This window comes from Tarenaya hassleriana, unplaced genomic scaffold, assembly GCF_000463585.1.
Source record: "Tarenaya hassleriana unplaced genomic scaffold, ASM46358v1 Cleome7, whole genome shotgun sequence".
Taxonomy (NCBI): domain Eukaryota; kingdom Viridiplantae; phylum Streptophyta; class Magnoliopsida; order Brassicales; family Cleomaceae; genus Tarenaya; species Tarenaya hassleriana.
Window position 1 is genome coordinate 1,602,664 of NW_010969548.1, and position 16,463 is coordinate 1,619,126.

At 36.2% G+C, this 16,463-nt stretch overlaps 3 protein-coding genes across 5 annotated transcripts; all 3 read left to right on the forward strand.

Annotated features, from left to right (window-relative positions):
- The first annotated feature begins 320 nt into the window (after nt 1-320).
- Nucleotides 321-3,009, forward strand: LOC104800696 (tropinone reductase homolog At2g29310-like). Its single transcript, XM_010523588.1, has 5 exons — nt 321-423; nt 505-712; nt 822-1,038; nt 1,185-1,282; nt 2,611-3,009. Exons 1-5 carry the CDS (start codon nt 359-361, stop codon nt 2,800-2,802), a joined length of 780 nt encoding a protein of 259 aa, XP_010521890.1. The 5' UTR covers nt 321-358; the 3' UTR covers nt 2,803-3,009.
- Nucleotides 3,010-4,568: 1,559 nt separating this feature from the next.
- On the forward strand, nt 4,569-6,132 carry LOC104800697 (tropinone reductase homolog At2g29310-like). The gene is made up of 5 exons (XM_010523590.2): nt 4,569-4,695; nt 4,780-4,987; nt 5,083-5,299; nt 5,445-5,551; nt 5,669-6,132. Exons 1-5 carry the CDS (start codon nt 4,631-4,633, stop codon nt 5,888-5,890), a joined length of 819 nt encoding a protein of 272 aa, XP_010521892.1. The 5' UTR covers nt 4,569-4,630; the 3' UTR covers nt 5,891-6,132.
- A 2,204-nt stretch (nt 6,133-8,336) lies between these two features.
- LOC104800698 (tropinone reductase homolog At2g29290-like) lies at nt 8,337-15,335 on the forward strand. 3 transcript variants are annotated; one of them, XM_019201063.1, is made up of 6 exons: nt 8,337-8,575; nt 9,814-10,021; nt 10,102-10,318; nt 10,955-11,061; nt 11,163-11,186; nt 14,964-15,335. In XM_019201063.1, exons 1-6 carry the CDS (start codon nt 8,484-8,486, stop codon nt 15,123-15,125), a joined length of 810 nt encoding a protein of 269 aa, XP_019056608.1. In that variant the 5' UTR covers nt 8,337-8,483; the 3' UTR covers nt 15,126-15,335. The 3 variants fall into 3 exon arrangements, with proteins under 3 accessions (XP_019056608.1, XP_010521893.1, XP_010521894.1); XM_010523591.1 differs by lacking the exon at nt 14,964-15,335 and having other exon boundaries at nt 11,163-11,528; XM_010523592.1 differs by lacking the exons at nt 8,337-8,575; nt 9,814-10,021; nt 10,102-10,318; nt 10,955-11,061; nt 11,163-11,186 and adding exons at nt 13,236-13,468; nt 13,897-14,104; nt 14,185-14,401; nt 14,722-14,828 and having other exon boundaries at nt 14,940-15,335.
- Nucleotides 15,336-16,463: the final 1,128 nt, after the last annotated feature.

Below are 16,463 nucleotides of genomic sequence, written 5' to 3' on the forward strand. Positions count from 1 at the left end.
ATTTTCCATGTTTTTAGTTTTTAACATGATGATATATGTACACATATATGTGTGTGCGTGTGTTTATATAGGTATGTGTAATGTGTGTATGAGAAGCTAATTAACCTCTTTATCATTATAACCACTTTTTCTCAGCACTCCCTTTTTGACCTAATTACAATCTCTTCACAAAAAAAAAATTCTTTCTTTCCTACAAAAACGTGGATCACGAGTGAGTTTTCGAGAATAGGGACCAAACTTTACGATGTTGTTTCTCTTATAATTATTTAAGCGCTGTGTTTGTATAACTTCATTTCTGTCTAATTGAGCCTCTTTATTTTTTTCCGATAAAGTATTTATCTCGAAGTGAACAAAGGAGATGGATAGTAGATGGAGTCTTCGAGGAATGACTGCTCTCGTGACCGGTGGAGCCGGAGGGATCGGGTTCGTCTTTTTCTTTTTGCGTTTTAACTCATTGCCATGCTCTTAATTAGTTTTAACACGACATTTCGGAATGTTTATTAGACATGCAATAGTGGAGGAACTTGCTGGATTCGGGGCAAGAATCCACGCATGCGACAAGTCCGAGGTTCGTCTAAACCAAAGCTTACGTGAATGGAAAGAGAAGGGCTTTCAAGTCAGTGGTTCAATCTGTGACGTGTCCTGTCGGCCACAGAGAGAGAAACTCATGCAGACGGTCTCATCTTTGTTTGGTGGCGAACTCAACATTCTTGTAAGCAAAATCTTCTTAATTAAGCTTTGTATTGATTAGCCATATACATATATAGATTCTTGTATTTAATTGGCCAACGTTGTGGCATACATTCCTTTTCTCAAAAAAGATACACAACGCCGGCATATGTGTGATAAAGCCAACCGTAGAATACACGACCGAAGATTTCTCGTTAGAGATGGCTACGAACTTCGAGTCCGCTTTCCATCTTTCCCAGCTTGGCCATCCTCTCTTGAAGGCCTCGGGATCTGGGAGCATCGTGCTAGTGTCCTCAATTGGCGGGGTTGTATCAGTTCCTGCTGGGTCTATCTGCAGTGCGTCAAAAGGTATGTAGTAAGTGCTTCACTTGGACATAGAGAAAACGAGATATAGATTTTGTTGTTCAGATTATGCAAAATGCATTGCCAAAATTTCTAGAATCATCTCTGAACACATGTATGTATGAAGAGTGTGTATATATATATATATGCAGGAGCTATGAACCAACTAACAAGAAACTTGGCTTGCGAGTGGGCGAGTGACAGAATAAAGGCTAACGCTGTTGCTCCTGGTCTTGTCTTAACACCTCTGGTACTATATGTAACCAAAGCATTTCAATTGCGAAAACTTGTTAATATTTAAGTAACTACTATTCTTCACACTTATCTTATTCCAAATCTTGTTCAATTCGAATGGACACCGATTGTCTCTCTCTGAAAACTGGTGTTAACTTCGGCACCGTTATGGGTTAGCTTGAAGAGCATCCCGACGGAGATATATTCTCTCCAAGGTATCAGCTATATAGCTAGTGGAATAGGTGAGCCCCTTCGCACTGAAAAAATGCGATTGGACCCTCTGAGTATTGGCAAGTCTAGAGTCAAGATGAAGATTCAACTTTTGGTGCACATCTCCCTGAGGCAGTAGAAGTAAAGGATGAGAAGGGTGGCGTTATCCGATTTATAGTTGAGTACTCATAGATCACACCTAGATGTTCGCATTGCGAAGAGTTTGGTCACAAGCTCCCTAATTACCCCGTCGGGAAACAGTTTAGTAAAGCACCTGTTGTGAACCCTCCGCCGAAGCAGTCTACGCCTTCGGAAAACCTCCTAAGTAACCCACCTTCAACTCCGGCCTCGGCAGTCCCTGCTCCTGAGCAAACTTCCTCTGGACCATCTTCCCCTTCCGCTACTCCTGAGCCAATTTCCCCTGAGCCAACTCCCCTTGTCCCAGCATTAATGCTCCTTACCACTACTCAACCGAAAGCTGCATCTTTAAACCCAAAGCCCCCCCCCCCCGCCTCATCCGACCCCTCCATCAAAGGAACATTCTCAAGGAATTTTTAAGTCTGTCTCAACCTTTAATCAAGCACGACAGAGGGAGAAGCACACCTGCGGATCCAAGATGAGTTATACCTTTGATTCTGAAGACGAACTAGTCCAAGAAGGCCAGCGAATGTTACGCGCTAGGTCGGCTATTGCCCCCAAAATCTCCCCTGACTTCTCAGTAGTCACGCGGTGTCGTAAGTGTAAAAGTCGCGTCAAATGATCTCCACCGCAAATATTTGTCCACCTTTTGTCCTTTTGGTACAATGATAAGCTATGATGAAACTCTTTTGTCGGAACGTACGCGAAAGAAATGACTCTGTCAAAAAGCGGAGTGTTCGACGATGGATAGATGGTCAGAAGTCCTCCATTGGTTATTTGACAGAAAAACTGATTTGGCTATTGATATTCCTGTGAATCTTTCTTAGCTTATGGTTCTAATATTTTGATCGATTGTAATTCTCCCAACTTCATCCTCGTTTTTGCTCTATTTTGGATGTAACTCAGTGTAATGGGGCAACATACATATATATAAAATTTACCGTTTACCAAAAACAAAAATCTTGTTCAATTACTTGTGTGTGTGTGTTTTTTCAGGTTGCCAGTCACAAGAATTTATTGGAGGGTGTCAAGTCAAGAACCCCACTCGGTCGTCTTGGAGAGCCGAAGGAGGTTGCAGCAGTGGTGGCGTTTCTGTGTCTCCCTGCATCTTCTTACGTAACTGGTCAGACCATCTGTGTTGACGGAGGTTTCACTGTTAATGGTTTTTCTTATAAACCACAGTCTTGAACCGTCGGAAACTCTTGCAAAATACATAATGCGTACAGTTGCAAGTTTATATCATACTATAAACAAATGATGTTAAGAGTTTCACCATATGTATAACTAAGGTGATGCATGTCCGTCGTTGTATTACAGTTATGGATACGATGAGTACTTGAACTGGTGTGTGTATGATTATACCATGTTTTAACGACTTATCTTATTTTATGCACAGCGGGGGGAAACGTATATTTGTTTGTGTTGACATTATTTTAACAGAGAAGCTTCTATACCGGTTGGTCCAATACATCCTCCATGGTACGGATCCCAAATAATGTAATCAAAGATCTTACCTTTTCTCTAACATTAGAAACTCGATAAAGGTTTTAAATCCCACCTACTACGGGAATTTATGAGGCCCGGTTTCTGGGAAACAAACCTCTATATATATATATACACACACACCCCATTTAAGAACAACTAATACATCGCAACAAAGCACAGAACAGCAACAAAAAACCGAAATCGACCCACAATAACAATTACTTGCACTACAAGTCACCGGCGGAGAAAAATAAAACTATCCTCAATCGGATTCGTTTACGATTAATTCCACAGTTTCAAGCATGCCTTCCATATTTACCATGTCCGAAAGTTTCTGAGGAACCTTCTGGCTTTTGTTCGGTTCATTACAGGTGGGTCATGTTTTTTTTTTTTTTTTGATAAATAAGGTGGGTCATGTTTCCTCATTCTGAGAGGTCAGAACAAATCCCTAGTCATTTATCCCTCCATTGGGATTTGGAAGTGCATCAATGCTGGAATGGTTTGATCACTGTGCAGAAGAATATCAAGAAAATTTTGTTTTTAGATGAAACAATAAATACATTCATGTACAAGTGGAAATATTGCATGGCCTTATTCAGAATTGTATTTTTTTTTTTTGGGGCAAAATATGGGATAGTCTCGATCCAATCAACTGATTAATTCTTTTGACTCTTAATTTTTTTTTTATCAACTTTCATATAAAATTGTTTACATATATAGAGACCTTTTATTCCATAGTAGTCTCTCCATTGTTTGGATATTTGAGTATAAATTGGTTTTCATTTAAAAAAAAAACTAAAATAATTTTTTATTGATGCATTTAACGTTTGATAAAAAAAAATTGTGCAACATTTTAAAATATCATTTTAAGTTTTAATGAATTTTGATATTTTAAAATGTTGCACAACTTTTTTAATACCATTTTTCCAATATCTAATACCATTTTTTAATACAATCCTTAAATTAAATTCGAAATTTAATACCATTTTTCCAATATCTAATTCAGGGTTTTTTTTTTTCCAGTAATCGTTTCCTACTTTCTAAGTACAAAGTTTTCAATGTTTCAACTATAATATAACATCTTCAAAGTAAAACAAGACCAAATATTCATTGCTATATAAAGATTACCAAATTTGGAAATCTCTAACCATCTTTGATATATATTTATTCTACTATGTACGATATTTTTACGTGCCTATATTTCGATACTATTTTTAAAACTATTACATTGTTACTGTTTCGTATCATTTTGGTCGTAAAATGGTTTGTTAACCCTCTTTATCATTACACCCACTTTTTCTTTTTTCTTAGCACTCCCTTTTTGACCTAATTAATATCTCTTCAAAAAAAAAAAAATTCTTTCATGGGAGAACGTTGATCACGAGTGAGTTTTCAAGAGTAGGGGCCAAACTTTACGATGTTGATTCTCTTACAATTATTTAAACGCTGTGATTGTATAGCTTCAATTGTGTCTAATTGAACCTCTTCATTTTTTTTCGGTATAATATTTCTCTTGAGTGAACAAACGGAGATGGATAGTAGATGGAGCCTTCGAGGAATGACCGCTCTTGTGACGGGCGGAGCTAGAGGGATCGGGTATGTCTTCTTCTTTAGTTTGCGTTTTAACTCATTGCCATGCTCTTCATTAGTTTCAACGTGACATTTCGGAATGCTTGTTAGGCACGCAATAGTGGAGGAACTAGCTGGATTTGGAGCAAGAATCCACACATGCGACAAGTCAGAGGTTCATCTCAACCAAAGCTTACGAGAATGGAAAGAGAAGGGCTTTCAAGTCAGTGGTTCAGTCTGTGACGTATCCTCTCGGCCACAGAGAGAGAAACTCATGCATACAGTCTCCTCTCTGTTTGGTGGCAAACTCAACATTCTCGTAAGTAAAAATCTTCTTAAGCTTTATATAAAACGGACATATACATATTCTTGATTTTTGGCCAACAATGGCACTCTTTCTTTTTCTTGAAAAAGATAAACAACGTCGGCATATGTGTGACAAAGCCAACCGTAGAATACACGGCCGAAGATTACTCGTTACAGATGACTACAAACCTCGAGTCCACCTTCCATCTCTCCCAGCTCGGGCATCCTCTTCTGAAGGCCTCTGGATATGGGAGCATCGTGCTAGTGACCTCAATTGGCGGAGTTGTATCAGTTCCTTCCGGGTCTATTTGCGGTGCGTCAAAAGGTATGTAGGTGCTTCACTCGGACATAGAGAAAATGAGATGTAGATTTTGTTGTTCAGATTATATAAAATGAGATGCCAAAAATTCTAGAATCATCTCTAAACACATGTATGAAGAGTGTGTGGGTGTATATATATATATATGCAGGAGCTATGAACCAGCTGGCAAGAAACTTGGCTTGCGAGTGGGCGAGCGAAGGAATAAGAGCTAACGCTGTTGCTCCTAGTCTCGTCTTAACTCCTCTGGGACAATATGTAATCGAAGCACTTCCATTGCAAAAACTTATTAACATCTATAAGCGGTTACTATTCTTCACACTTATCTTAATTATTCCAAATCTTGTTCAATTACTTGTGGGTTTTTTTTTTCAGATTGCTAGTCACAAGAATTTACAGGAGGGTATTGAGTCAAGAACCCCACTCGGTCGTACTGGAGAGCCGAAGGAGGTTGCAGCACTGGTGACGTTTCTGTGTCTCCCTGCAGCTTCTTACATAACCGGTCAGACCATTTGTGTTGACGGAGGTTTCACTGTTAATGGTTTTTCTTATAAACCAGAGTCTTCAACCGTCGGAAACTCTTCCAAAATGCATTAAACTTACAGACTGTAAGTTTCTAATACTAAATAAATAATGCAAGAGTTTCATAATATATATATATATATATATATATATAAATAATAAATTAAAGTGACCCATGTCCGTCATTGTGTCTCAGTTATGAATACGATGAATACCTGAACTGGTGTGTATGATTATATGGTGTTTCGCTTATCTTTTTTATACGTATATTTATTTGTATTGAAATTATTTTAACAAAGAAGCTTCTATACTGGTTGGTCCAATACATCCTCCATTGTACGGATCCAAAACAATGTAGTCAAAGATCTTACCTTTTCTCTAAGGTTTGACCTCGATGAAGGTTTTAAATCCCACCTAGTACGGGAATTTGTGAGGCCCGGTTTCTGGTAAACAAATCTACGTCCAATACATAGAATACCCACGAGGGCAAAACTCTAAACGCCATATATAGCCGTCTCATACGTTTTCGGAGCCCCGTACAAAAAATATTTATTTTTATTATTAAAATTTTAAATTTAGATAACAAAAAAAAAATTAGACAGTATCAATTCCACCCACATGGTGAAGGAAAGGAAGCGCTCTCCAGAGCAATTATTGGAGGCGGCTCCCACAGGGCCTAGGGCCTTCGATCGATCTCTTTGCCTCCGTCGGCCTCCGTTGTCTCTACAATATGTTCTCAGTCTTCTACCCCTTCTGTCTCTCCTCTTACATCCACTTCTCACTCTCTCTTTCCCCAAACCTCTCTCACTGTTCCACCTGTGTTTCCTTTGATTTCACCAAACCCTAATTCCCAAATTCTCCATAATCCCACAAAATTAGTTGAGGGCTCTTCCTTTACTCCGTCGGCTACATCCCTGTCTAACCCTGATATTTTGCTCTCATTCCCCCCTGCAACTCGTTGAATCCTACTCCACCCATCCCTAGCGCGGCGAAAGTCGTGTCCCCTACTCTAGACCCTTCTTCTATTCCCGGTAACCATACATCTTGAGCTTGGAGTAAACCTAATTTTCTTTGGGGACAAATTTATCGATTTAAATAATATCATTCTTCTAACTTTAGTTCTAACTTTATTTGAAGCAAAAATATACATGTATGTTGTTATTGAAGACAATAAATATACAATGGAATGATAATATTATCACTAAAAAATAAACATTGATAATACAACATTTTAAAATGTGTGATGTTCATAAAAATTAAAAGTATAAGTGAAGGGTAAGATATGAGAGTGGTTTTTTATAACAAATTTTGGATTGAAAAGATGGATAATGTAAAATTAATATTTATTTTAGATTTATAGAAAAAATTATAATTATTAATTATATTAACTAAAAAAATGAATATCATAATGATAAAAATTATAATTATTAATGAAAAATACTATAAAGATACCTTCTACCTTTTTAAGGGTCCCATATACACATTGTGAAAGGGGATACTTCTTTTTCATGGCGAAACTCGGAAATTTTACAATATATGAAAACCAAACGCCAAACTCAGTAATCAACATTGGAGAAGATATATATATATATATATATATATACACCATTAAGAATAACTAATGCATCGCAACAACGCACAAAACAACAATAAACCGAAATCAACACACAATCACAATTACTTGCAGTACAAGTCACCGGCGGAGAAAAATAAAACCATCCTCTCTCGGATTCATTTACGATGAATTCCGCAATTTCAAGCTTATATTTACCATGCATGTACAAACATGTTACCTAAAATTTTCCCTGCAGCACTGTAGTCTTTTTTTTAATATTATATATATATATGTCTATATATATATTGTATATATATTGTATATTTTTTTTTTATTTTTTTTTTTAATTATTTTTAATTATTTTTATTTTTATCTGACGTGGCGAATGGCGAGGCGTTGAGTCATCCGTCACGTCAGATCGTCCGTTAACTAATTTAACGTCGTTTAACGTCGATGAGGTTTTTGTCAAAAATTTACAAGTTCAGTATTTTTTATGTCAAAATTGACGAATTCATATTTAATTTGGAAGTTTGAAAAGTTCGGTATTAATATGTTAGAGATAGTTCAGTAATTTTTTTAGGATTTTCCCTTTATAATAACCATGGGTTTTGGTCCAACACAACACAACTAGAACTCCTTTCATGCTATAAAATAATTTCTTCACCTTCCATCCAATACATTTTCAAAGATATGGATTTTAAAAAAAAAACATGACCCTATTTTCCGCCGCTAAAAATTGAAATCCTGGGAAAGAAAAAAATTTGGGTGGGTCCCCACCGACCTCTTTCGATTTGGTGCAAGTTGGTGTAAATCGTGTTTGGTCCAAGTTGGTTGCTGACAGCGCCATAGGACTCGGGCTTTAATTAGGAAACAGAAAATAAATGTGCAGATGCAACCAATGAACTTAAATAAGAATTCTAACAATTATCGCTCCATATATAGCTTTGTTTTCGTTACCTCTTTCGATTTGTCAAGTCTTCGACTACAGTCGGACATGACCATTGCCTAACTAGATAGATGACCACTCATCTTCCATGTTACATCTATAAAAACACGGTTGAATCTCTCGAGATTTTTGTCTGTGGGATATTGAAATAATCGCTCGTAGCTGGAATGGCTAAGGCTGAGGAAAGCATCAGACAGAACAGCAGATGGAGCCTTCAAGGCAAGACGGCTCTCGTAACTGGCGGGACGAAAGGCCTCGGGTTAGTTCTCCCCCCTTCCATTTTTCCGACAAACGATCGATCGATACAGATGATCTTTGATTTATGCTACGTGTTCCATTTCCTAAATCCCAATCTGAAATTGAATATATATGATAAGCAAAAACCCATGTTTGAATGTTGGACAGAAAGATACCTAAACCTAATCCAAAACCCAGAAAAAAAAACAGTCAATCGAAATCTTATAAATTCGGGATTTGAATGGTTGTGGTTTTCAAAATTTTTCGAATCCAAAAACCAAAAAATATTCAGTAAAGATCATATAAATTTAGTTTTTCTAAAACTAGATAAATATTTTGTTGAAAAAAAATGAAGAGTAAAAACCTTTTTTATTAGATTTTCAATGAAAATTTGAATTTTTTTTGTTAGACTATTTCATTTTTCATTAAAAATTAATTACATAAATTTATTCGTGATTTTTAAAAAAAAGTTTCACCCATTTATACATACGTCTATTTAAAGACACGATTTTTATAATATTTATCACAATTCTTCAAATTATATTATTAAAATACATACTATTGTTATATTAAATTTATGCATGAAAATTTTTCCATAAAAATATCAGATTGTTTTAACCTATTTTTGCAGCTATATAGGATTCTCGACAATGATATTTTTTTAATGGAATCTTGTTTTTTCCAAATAAATATTTTCTTTGTTTTTTTATAACAAAACATTTTCTTTGTTAATTTTGAAGTAATTATATTAGGATATTACAAATAACAAATTATGATATTTTTATTTTTCTATTAATGCTTTGTTAAAAATAAAACCACGCAAACCCTAATACTAATTAAAAATAACTGCCACACACAACTTGGTAACCGCCAAGGTTATACCTCTCAGTTGAATAAACGGACGAAACCATACCGAACCGAAAAACTCTTATCGTTTCCAAACCGAATCGTTCAAATTTCTTGAACAATATTTTTTTATAATTCAAAACCGAATTAAATTTTAAAAATTTCACACTGAAATATTTTTTAAAAATATAATTTTTCTTAATAAAAACCCGATGTGAACATATTTTTGTAGCACCAAAAAAGCCGAACCGAATAATTTCCGGATACCGAAACATCCACCCGTAGAATAGGCCTCCGTGCTCCCATCTCTTGAAATGGAATTAACTTCCACAACTTCAGTATTCAAAAATTCTCCTTCAGTCCTCGAGATAAATACCAGCACAGTAACATGCATGTTCCAATGTGTTTATACAGCGAAGCTGTCGTTGAGGAACTAGCTGGGTTTGGGGCAAGAATTCACACGTGTGCCAGAGACGGAGACCACCTTAACAAATGCTTACGTGAGTGGCAAGCGAAGGGCTTTCAGGTCACCGGTTCTGTCTGCGACGTGTCGCTTCGGACCGAACGAGAGAAGCTCATGGAGACAGTTTCGTCTCTCTTCAATGGCGAACTCAACATCCTCGTCAGTAACTCTCGTGTGTTGGATTCATGAATTCTGTATGATATTATTGAGTGGACCGAATCGACTTCGTTGTGGCGCAGATAAACAACGTCGGAACCAACATGACGAAGCCGACCACTGAGTACACGGCGGAAGATTTCTCGTTTCTGATGGCTACGAACTTCGAGTCTTCTTACCATCTGTGTCAGCTCTCTCATCCTTTGCTCAAGGCCTCTGGATCTGGGAGCATAGTGTTCATGTCCTCTGTTTGTGGGGTTGTGTCCATTAATGTTGGATCCATCTATGGGGCAACAAAAGGTATGTTCCAAAAACACCTAAAGCTTTCATGCATATCACTTTAACCGTTGCTTATTTAGGGTAAGTTAGGCTATGTTTTAAGATATAAATATTGGGATCCATTAATTATCGTCTCCAAAAAAATTGAAGATTTAAGATTTAGATATTATTTGTCAATTTTCTATTTTTGAACGGACGATTAGAAAATATAGAGATCAGATATTCTATATAAGATAGTGGTCTCTTTGTGATTGATATAGCAAAAATTTTCTTACCGTAACGCATGTGAACGAATAATTTTGCTTATTAATCTACAATATTACTATTCGGATTTCGACATAATTTTATCATGATTCTTTTATATACTCCGTTATGACACCTTTTTTTTTGTTTATTTATTTATGTTGGATTGATTCTTTGCGTGATATATAATATGATAAATAGATCCACAATTATTCAGCAAAATCTGTAAATTTTGCTATGATTCCGTTGCACTCTACAAATTAGGCCATATATACTTCACTTGGCAATATACATGCTTGATCCATATAGGTCACCTAGTATTATTTCGTTGCATCACTATAAGCCAATACAATGTCAATGCATATATATTTTTCAGTTCCGCATAAATATGTATACATATGAATTGGTTTGCAGGAGCCATGAATCAGCTGACGAGGAACCTAGCGTGCGAATGGGCAAGCGACAACATTAGGGCTAACTCCGTCTGTCCGTGGTTCATCTCAACTCCTTTAGCTTACAGAGTAAGGGAAAAACAACATCACATTTTTAATTGAGATTCTCTAATGTTCTGCTTCTTATCATCAAGTGACGGTCCATACATATAATTAATTTCGATTATCAGTATCTCGAGGATGAGAAGTTCAAAGAAGCGGTCGTGTCCAGAAACCCGATAAGGCGTGTGGGGGAGCCAGAGGAGGTCTCTTCACTCGTGACCTTTCTGTGTCTCCCGGCGGCTTCTTACATAACCGGTCAGACAATTTGCGTGGACGGAGGTATGACCGTCAATGGCTTCTCGTTCTCGGCTTAAGCAGAAAATGCTAAGGGCACGGTTGAAGTTTCCCAAGTTTCAGTCTCGAAAAACAACGGAATTAATCACGATCCTACAGTTGTATTGTATGGTCGTGAAAAATGAAATATGATGTAGTATGAACATATATTACTACATATATGTCTTTGAATGTTGCAGTAAAAACTCTCTCTTCACATCTCTCTAAACTCACAATATAATATACAAATTAGCTTTTTTTTTCAGTTATATTATTGAAATGGATGCAGAAATTGGGACATGGGTCGTGTGGTAATCAATTTTGATAAATTGGACTTTATAATGTTAGATTAAAAATTTTGTTTCACCTATCAATAAAACCAAAATTATTATATTTGTTTTTTTTATAATTGTATATAGTTCATGTACTTTTTTGAATCATTTACAAAATTTATTATTTAGATCACTTAAAAAGTTTAGTGTTTTTTTAAATTTATTTAAAAAGTTTAATTTTTATTTGACAAAAACAAAAGTTTAGTGTTTTTTTCGTCAAAGTGTTTTTTTTTTTAATTTTCCATTATTATTATTTTTATTGTTATTATCATAATAACCATATTTGATATATATTTATTCTACTGCATATGATATTATTACGTGCGTGTATTTCGGTGCAATTTTCAAACCCGTTACGCTAATACTGTTTCATATCATTTTGGCCGTAAATGGTTTGTCAAGAAACTAAGCCTTTTTTTTATTATTTTTAAATTTTGAATTTTTTGTATTTTATATAAAATTAATAACTATTGCCCCACTTTAAAAAATTTATGGATCCGCCAGTGCCCCGGTTGGTCCAAATCCAATACATCCTCCATGGTACAGATCCAAAATAACGTAATCAAAGAACTTACCTTTCCCGTAAGATTTGAACTCGGACGAACATGATGTTTTATATCCCCACAATTAATTCCACAATTTCAAACTTGTGTTCCATATTTACTATGCCCAAACATGTCCGAAAGTATCTGAGGAACCTTCTGGCTTTTGTTCGGTCTCCCAGTCCGTATTCTCTCCATCCATTATCGGTATGTGAATCAAAATAGAAAAAAAAAAAAAAAAACTAAAATGGATTTGTTAAATTTATTGTTTTATAGAAGATGGAAAGAAAAAAAAACAATTTACTGTTGATATATCTCTCGGCAGGGGACTTTATACTAGGCAACAAGTTGTTACCTAAATTTTTTTGTTTTAATTTCATTTTATTATTATTTTTTATCCTAAAATGAAATTATTTTCTTCTTTGGACTAATTAGTATTATTCACCTTCCATCCAATACATTTTTTTTGTTACGATGGGAAACCCCTATCCTACAACCCTTCGGGTCAGACACCGGACACCGCAACGCCTCTCAGCCCGTGGACCGGACGAGAACGATATCTGAACAGCATCGCAGATCTGAGAAAACCTACCGTCCCGTGCAATACCCGGCAAACCACACGGAGTAGGTAAAACAGCCTCGTAAAACTAGCCGGCTAAGGGGAGTACCATACCATAGGTTTCGAACCAACAACCTCTCGGTGTGGGTTATCATTAACCACTGGGCTGGGTACTCCCCATCCAATACATTTTCAAAGATATGGATTTAAAAAAAATATATATGACCCTATTTCCCGCCGCTAAAAATTGAAATGCGGGGAAAGAAAACAATTTGGGTGGGTCCCCACAGACCCCTTTGGATTTGGTCCAACTTGAAGGTGTAAATTGTGTTTGGTCCAAGTTGGTTGCTGACAGCGCCATTTATGGGACTCGGGCTTTAATTCGGAAACAGAAAATAAATGTGCAGATGCAACCAATACAATGAATTCGAATAAAAATTCTAACAATTATCGCTCCATATATAGCTTTGTTTTCGTTACCTCTTTCGATTTGTCAAGTCTTCGACTACAGTCTGATATGACCATTGCCTAACTAGATAGATGACCACTCGTCTTCCATGTTACATCTATAAAAACACGGTTGAATCTCTCGAGATTTTTGTCTGTGGGATATTGATATAATCGCTCGTAGCTGGAATGGCTAAGGCTGAGGAAAGCATCAGACAGAACAGCAGATGGAGCCTTCAAGGCAAGACGGCTCTCGTAACTGGCGGAACGAAAGGCCTCGGGTTAGTTCTTCCTCCTTCCTTTTTCCTACAAACGATCCATACAGATGATCTCTAATTTATGATAAGCAAAAACCCATGTTTGAATGTTGGACAGAAAGATACCTAAACCTAATCCAAAAAAAAACAGTCAATCAAAATCTTATAAATTTAGGGTTTGAATGGTTGAGGTTTTCTAAATTTTTGAAATCCGAAAAACCAAAAAAAAATAATAGTCAAGATCTTATAAAGACACGATTTTTATAATATTTATCACAATTCTTCAAATTTATTATTTAAATACATACTATTGTTATAATATAGACTTCCATGCTCCACATCTCTTGAAATGGAATTAATTTCAACAACTTCAATATTCATAACTTCTTCTTCAGTACTCCTCGAGACAAATACCAACGCAGTAACATGCATGTTCCAATGTGTTTATACAGCGAAGCTGTCGTTGAGGAACTAGCTGGGTTTGGGGCGAGAATTCACACGTGTGCCAGAGACGGAGACCACCTTAACAAATGCTTACGTGAATGGCAAGCGAAGGGCTTTCAGGTCACGGGTTCTGTCTGTGACGTGTCGCTTCGGACTGAACGAGAGAAGCTCATGGAGACAGTTTCGTCTCTCTTCAATGGCGAACTCAACATCCTCGTCAGTAACTCTCGTGTGTTGGATTCATGAATTCTGTATGATGTTATTGAGTGAACCGAATCGACTTCGTTGTGGAGCAGATAAACAATGTCGGAACCAACATATGGAAGCCGACCACTGAGTACACGGCGGAAGATTTCTCGTTTCTGATGACTACGAACTTCGAGTCGTCTTACCATCTGTGCCAGCTTTCTCATCCTTTGCTTAAGGCCTCTGGATCTGGGAGCATCGTGTTCATGTCCTCTGTTTGTGGGGTCGTGTCCGTTAATGTTGGATCCATCTATGGGGCAACAAAAGGTATGTTCCAATCTTGGGAAAAAAAACCCTAAAGCTTTCCTGCATATCAGTGATATCACTTTAACCATTATCTATTTATTTAGGGTTTGTTAATTAGATTATGTTTCAAGATTCTATATTAATATGGATCAATAAATATGATAATATATTTGCAGATATTATTTTAATAATCGGATAATTTGTTATCTATATATATATATATATAACATATTGGGGTCCATTAATTATCGTCTCGAAAAAATTTAAGATTTAGATATTGTTTGTCAATTTTCTATTTTTCAGTTCCGCATAAATATGTATACCTATGAATTGGGTTACAGGAGCCATGAATCAGTTGACGAGGAACCTAGCGTGCGAATGGGCAAGTGACAACATTAGGGCTAACTCCGTCTGTCCATGGTTCATCTCAACCCCTTTAGTTTACAGAGTAAGGGAAGAAAAGAAAAAAAAAAAAACACCACATTTTTTAATGGAGAACATGATCTGTTTCTAATCATCAAGGTGTCGGTCCATATATATATATAATTTCGATTATCAGGCTCTGGAGGATGAGAAGTTCAAGGAAGCGGTCGTGTCCAGAAGCCCGATAAGCCGTGTGGGGGAGCCAGAGGAGGTATCGTCACTCGTGACCTTTCTGTGTCTCCCGGCGGCTTCTTACATAACCGGTCAGACAATCTGCGTGGACGGAGGTATGACCGTTAATGGCTTCTCGTTCTCGGCTTAAGCAGAAAAATGCTAAGGACATGGTTGAAGTTTCCCCACGTTTCGATCTCAAAAAGCAACGGAAATAATCACAACCCTTGTATGGTCGTGAAAAATGAAATATGCTGTAGTATGAACATACATACATGTCTTTGAATGTTGCAGTAAAAACTCTCTCTCTTCACATCTTTCTAAATTCATAATACACAAATTAAGCCCTTTTTTTCAGTTATATTATTGAAATGCATGCAGTATGGGTCCTGTGGTAATCAATTTTGATAATTGGACTTTAATGTGAGATTGAAAATTTTGTTTCACCTACCAATAAAACCAAAACTGTTATTATTGTTGTTTTTTTTTAAATTTTCTTTTGGGTTTTGAAATATTCTGCAGCTAACTGTAAATAACAACAAAAAAGAACAGCTAATAAAATGCATTTTTTTAATATATAAAATAAAACTCCAACTCGTGTATCTGGACATGCATGTAAACCATGGTTAGTTTTGCAAGGTTAACTTTATTCACGTGAGACAAAAAGCCCTTAGGCGCGTGTCCCTTTCGGACATGTGTTCAGGGGAATCTCTATAGTGTCAACGTGGCTACACATCCTCATCCTTATAATACATATATATATATACACACTGATACAATTTATGGCGGAGTGAATTTCTTTATTTTATTTATTGTGAATTATCAAAAAGAATATGTTACCACTTTATTTTAATTGACAATACAATAGAAAAAAAAAGGAATATATATTTAGGTTAAAGATGATAAGTCTAATAATTATGTAACTCATATAACAATAGGTACGGAAATAGAATACAATTTAACTATATTACTAATTTATTTACGTGAATACATTGGATGGAAGTCTTTTTTGACGATCAACGGATGTCTTTTTCACTTGGATTACAGTTTATATTCCAATTTCAAATTAAAAATTACGATATTTCAATCAAAATATTGAGATTTTGAAATTTTTATGTGGCAATAAAATGCTATAAATTTCGCGATCGAGGAAAAGTGAACGGGACGACGCACCAAGAGATAGACCCGAATGATGTATTACCAAAATAGACTACCGGGGTGAAAGTGTGATTACCGGTTTAATAGATGCTATGACTACAAATATGCAAAAGAATGAAATTTATGGTGGGGTCCAAGTACACTACGATGGTAACACGTGTACGTTAAAGATTTAAATGGTGGGGCCCTTAGATTCTCTCTTTGAGAGAGTAAGACGATGTTACAGAAACGGACCCACACGCCGATGAACAACTGATACGTTGAAGCGTGGTTCGCCTACTAACTCAATCAAATTTAATTTAATTATATCTAATTTTAAAATCGATTAACT

Bases quoted from the DNA above. Each gene is read 5' to 3' on its own strand.
- LOC104800696 (XM_010523588.1), top strand. From the start codon at position 359: ATGGATAGTAGATGGAGTCTTCGAGGAATGACTGCTCTCGTGACCGGT. The intron at 713-821 runs GTAAGCAAAATC...TTCTCAAAAAAG, and splicing joins GTGGCGAACTCAACATTCTT to ATACACAACGCCGGCATATG. The intron at 1,039-1,184 runs GTATGTAGTAAG...ATATATATGCAG, and splicing joins TATCTGCAGTGCGTCAAAAG to GAGCTATGAACCAACTAACA.
- LOC104800697 (XM_010523590.2), top strand. From the start codon at position 4,631: ATGGATAGTAGATGGAGCCTTCGAGGAATGACCGCTCTTGTGACGGGC. The intron at 5,300-5,444 runs GTATGTAGGTGC...ATATATATGCAG, and splicing joins TATTTGCGGTGCGTCAAAAG to GAGCTATGAACCAGCTGGCA. The intron at 5,552-5,668 runs GTAATCGAAGCA...TTTTTTTTTCAG, and splicing joins TAACTCCTCTGGGACAATAT to ATTGCTAGTCACAAGAATTT.
- LOC104800698 (XM_019201063.1), top strand. From the start codon at position 8,484: ATGGCTAAGGCTGAGGAAAGCATCAGACAGAACAGCAGATGGAGCCTT. The intron at 8,576-9,813 runs GTTAGTTCTCCC...GTGTTTATACAG, and splicing joins GGCGGGACGAAAGGCCTCGG to CGAAGCTGTCGTTGAGGAAC. The intron at 11,187-14,963 runs GAAGCGGTCGTG...GAGAAGTTCAAG, and splicing joins TCGAGGATGAGAAGTTCAAA to GAAGCGGTCGTGTCCAGAAG.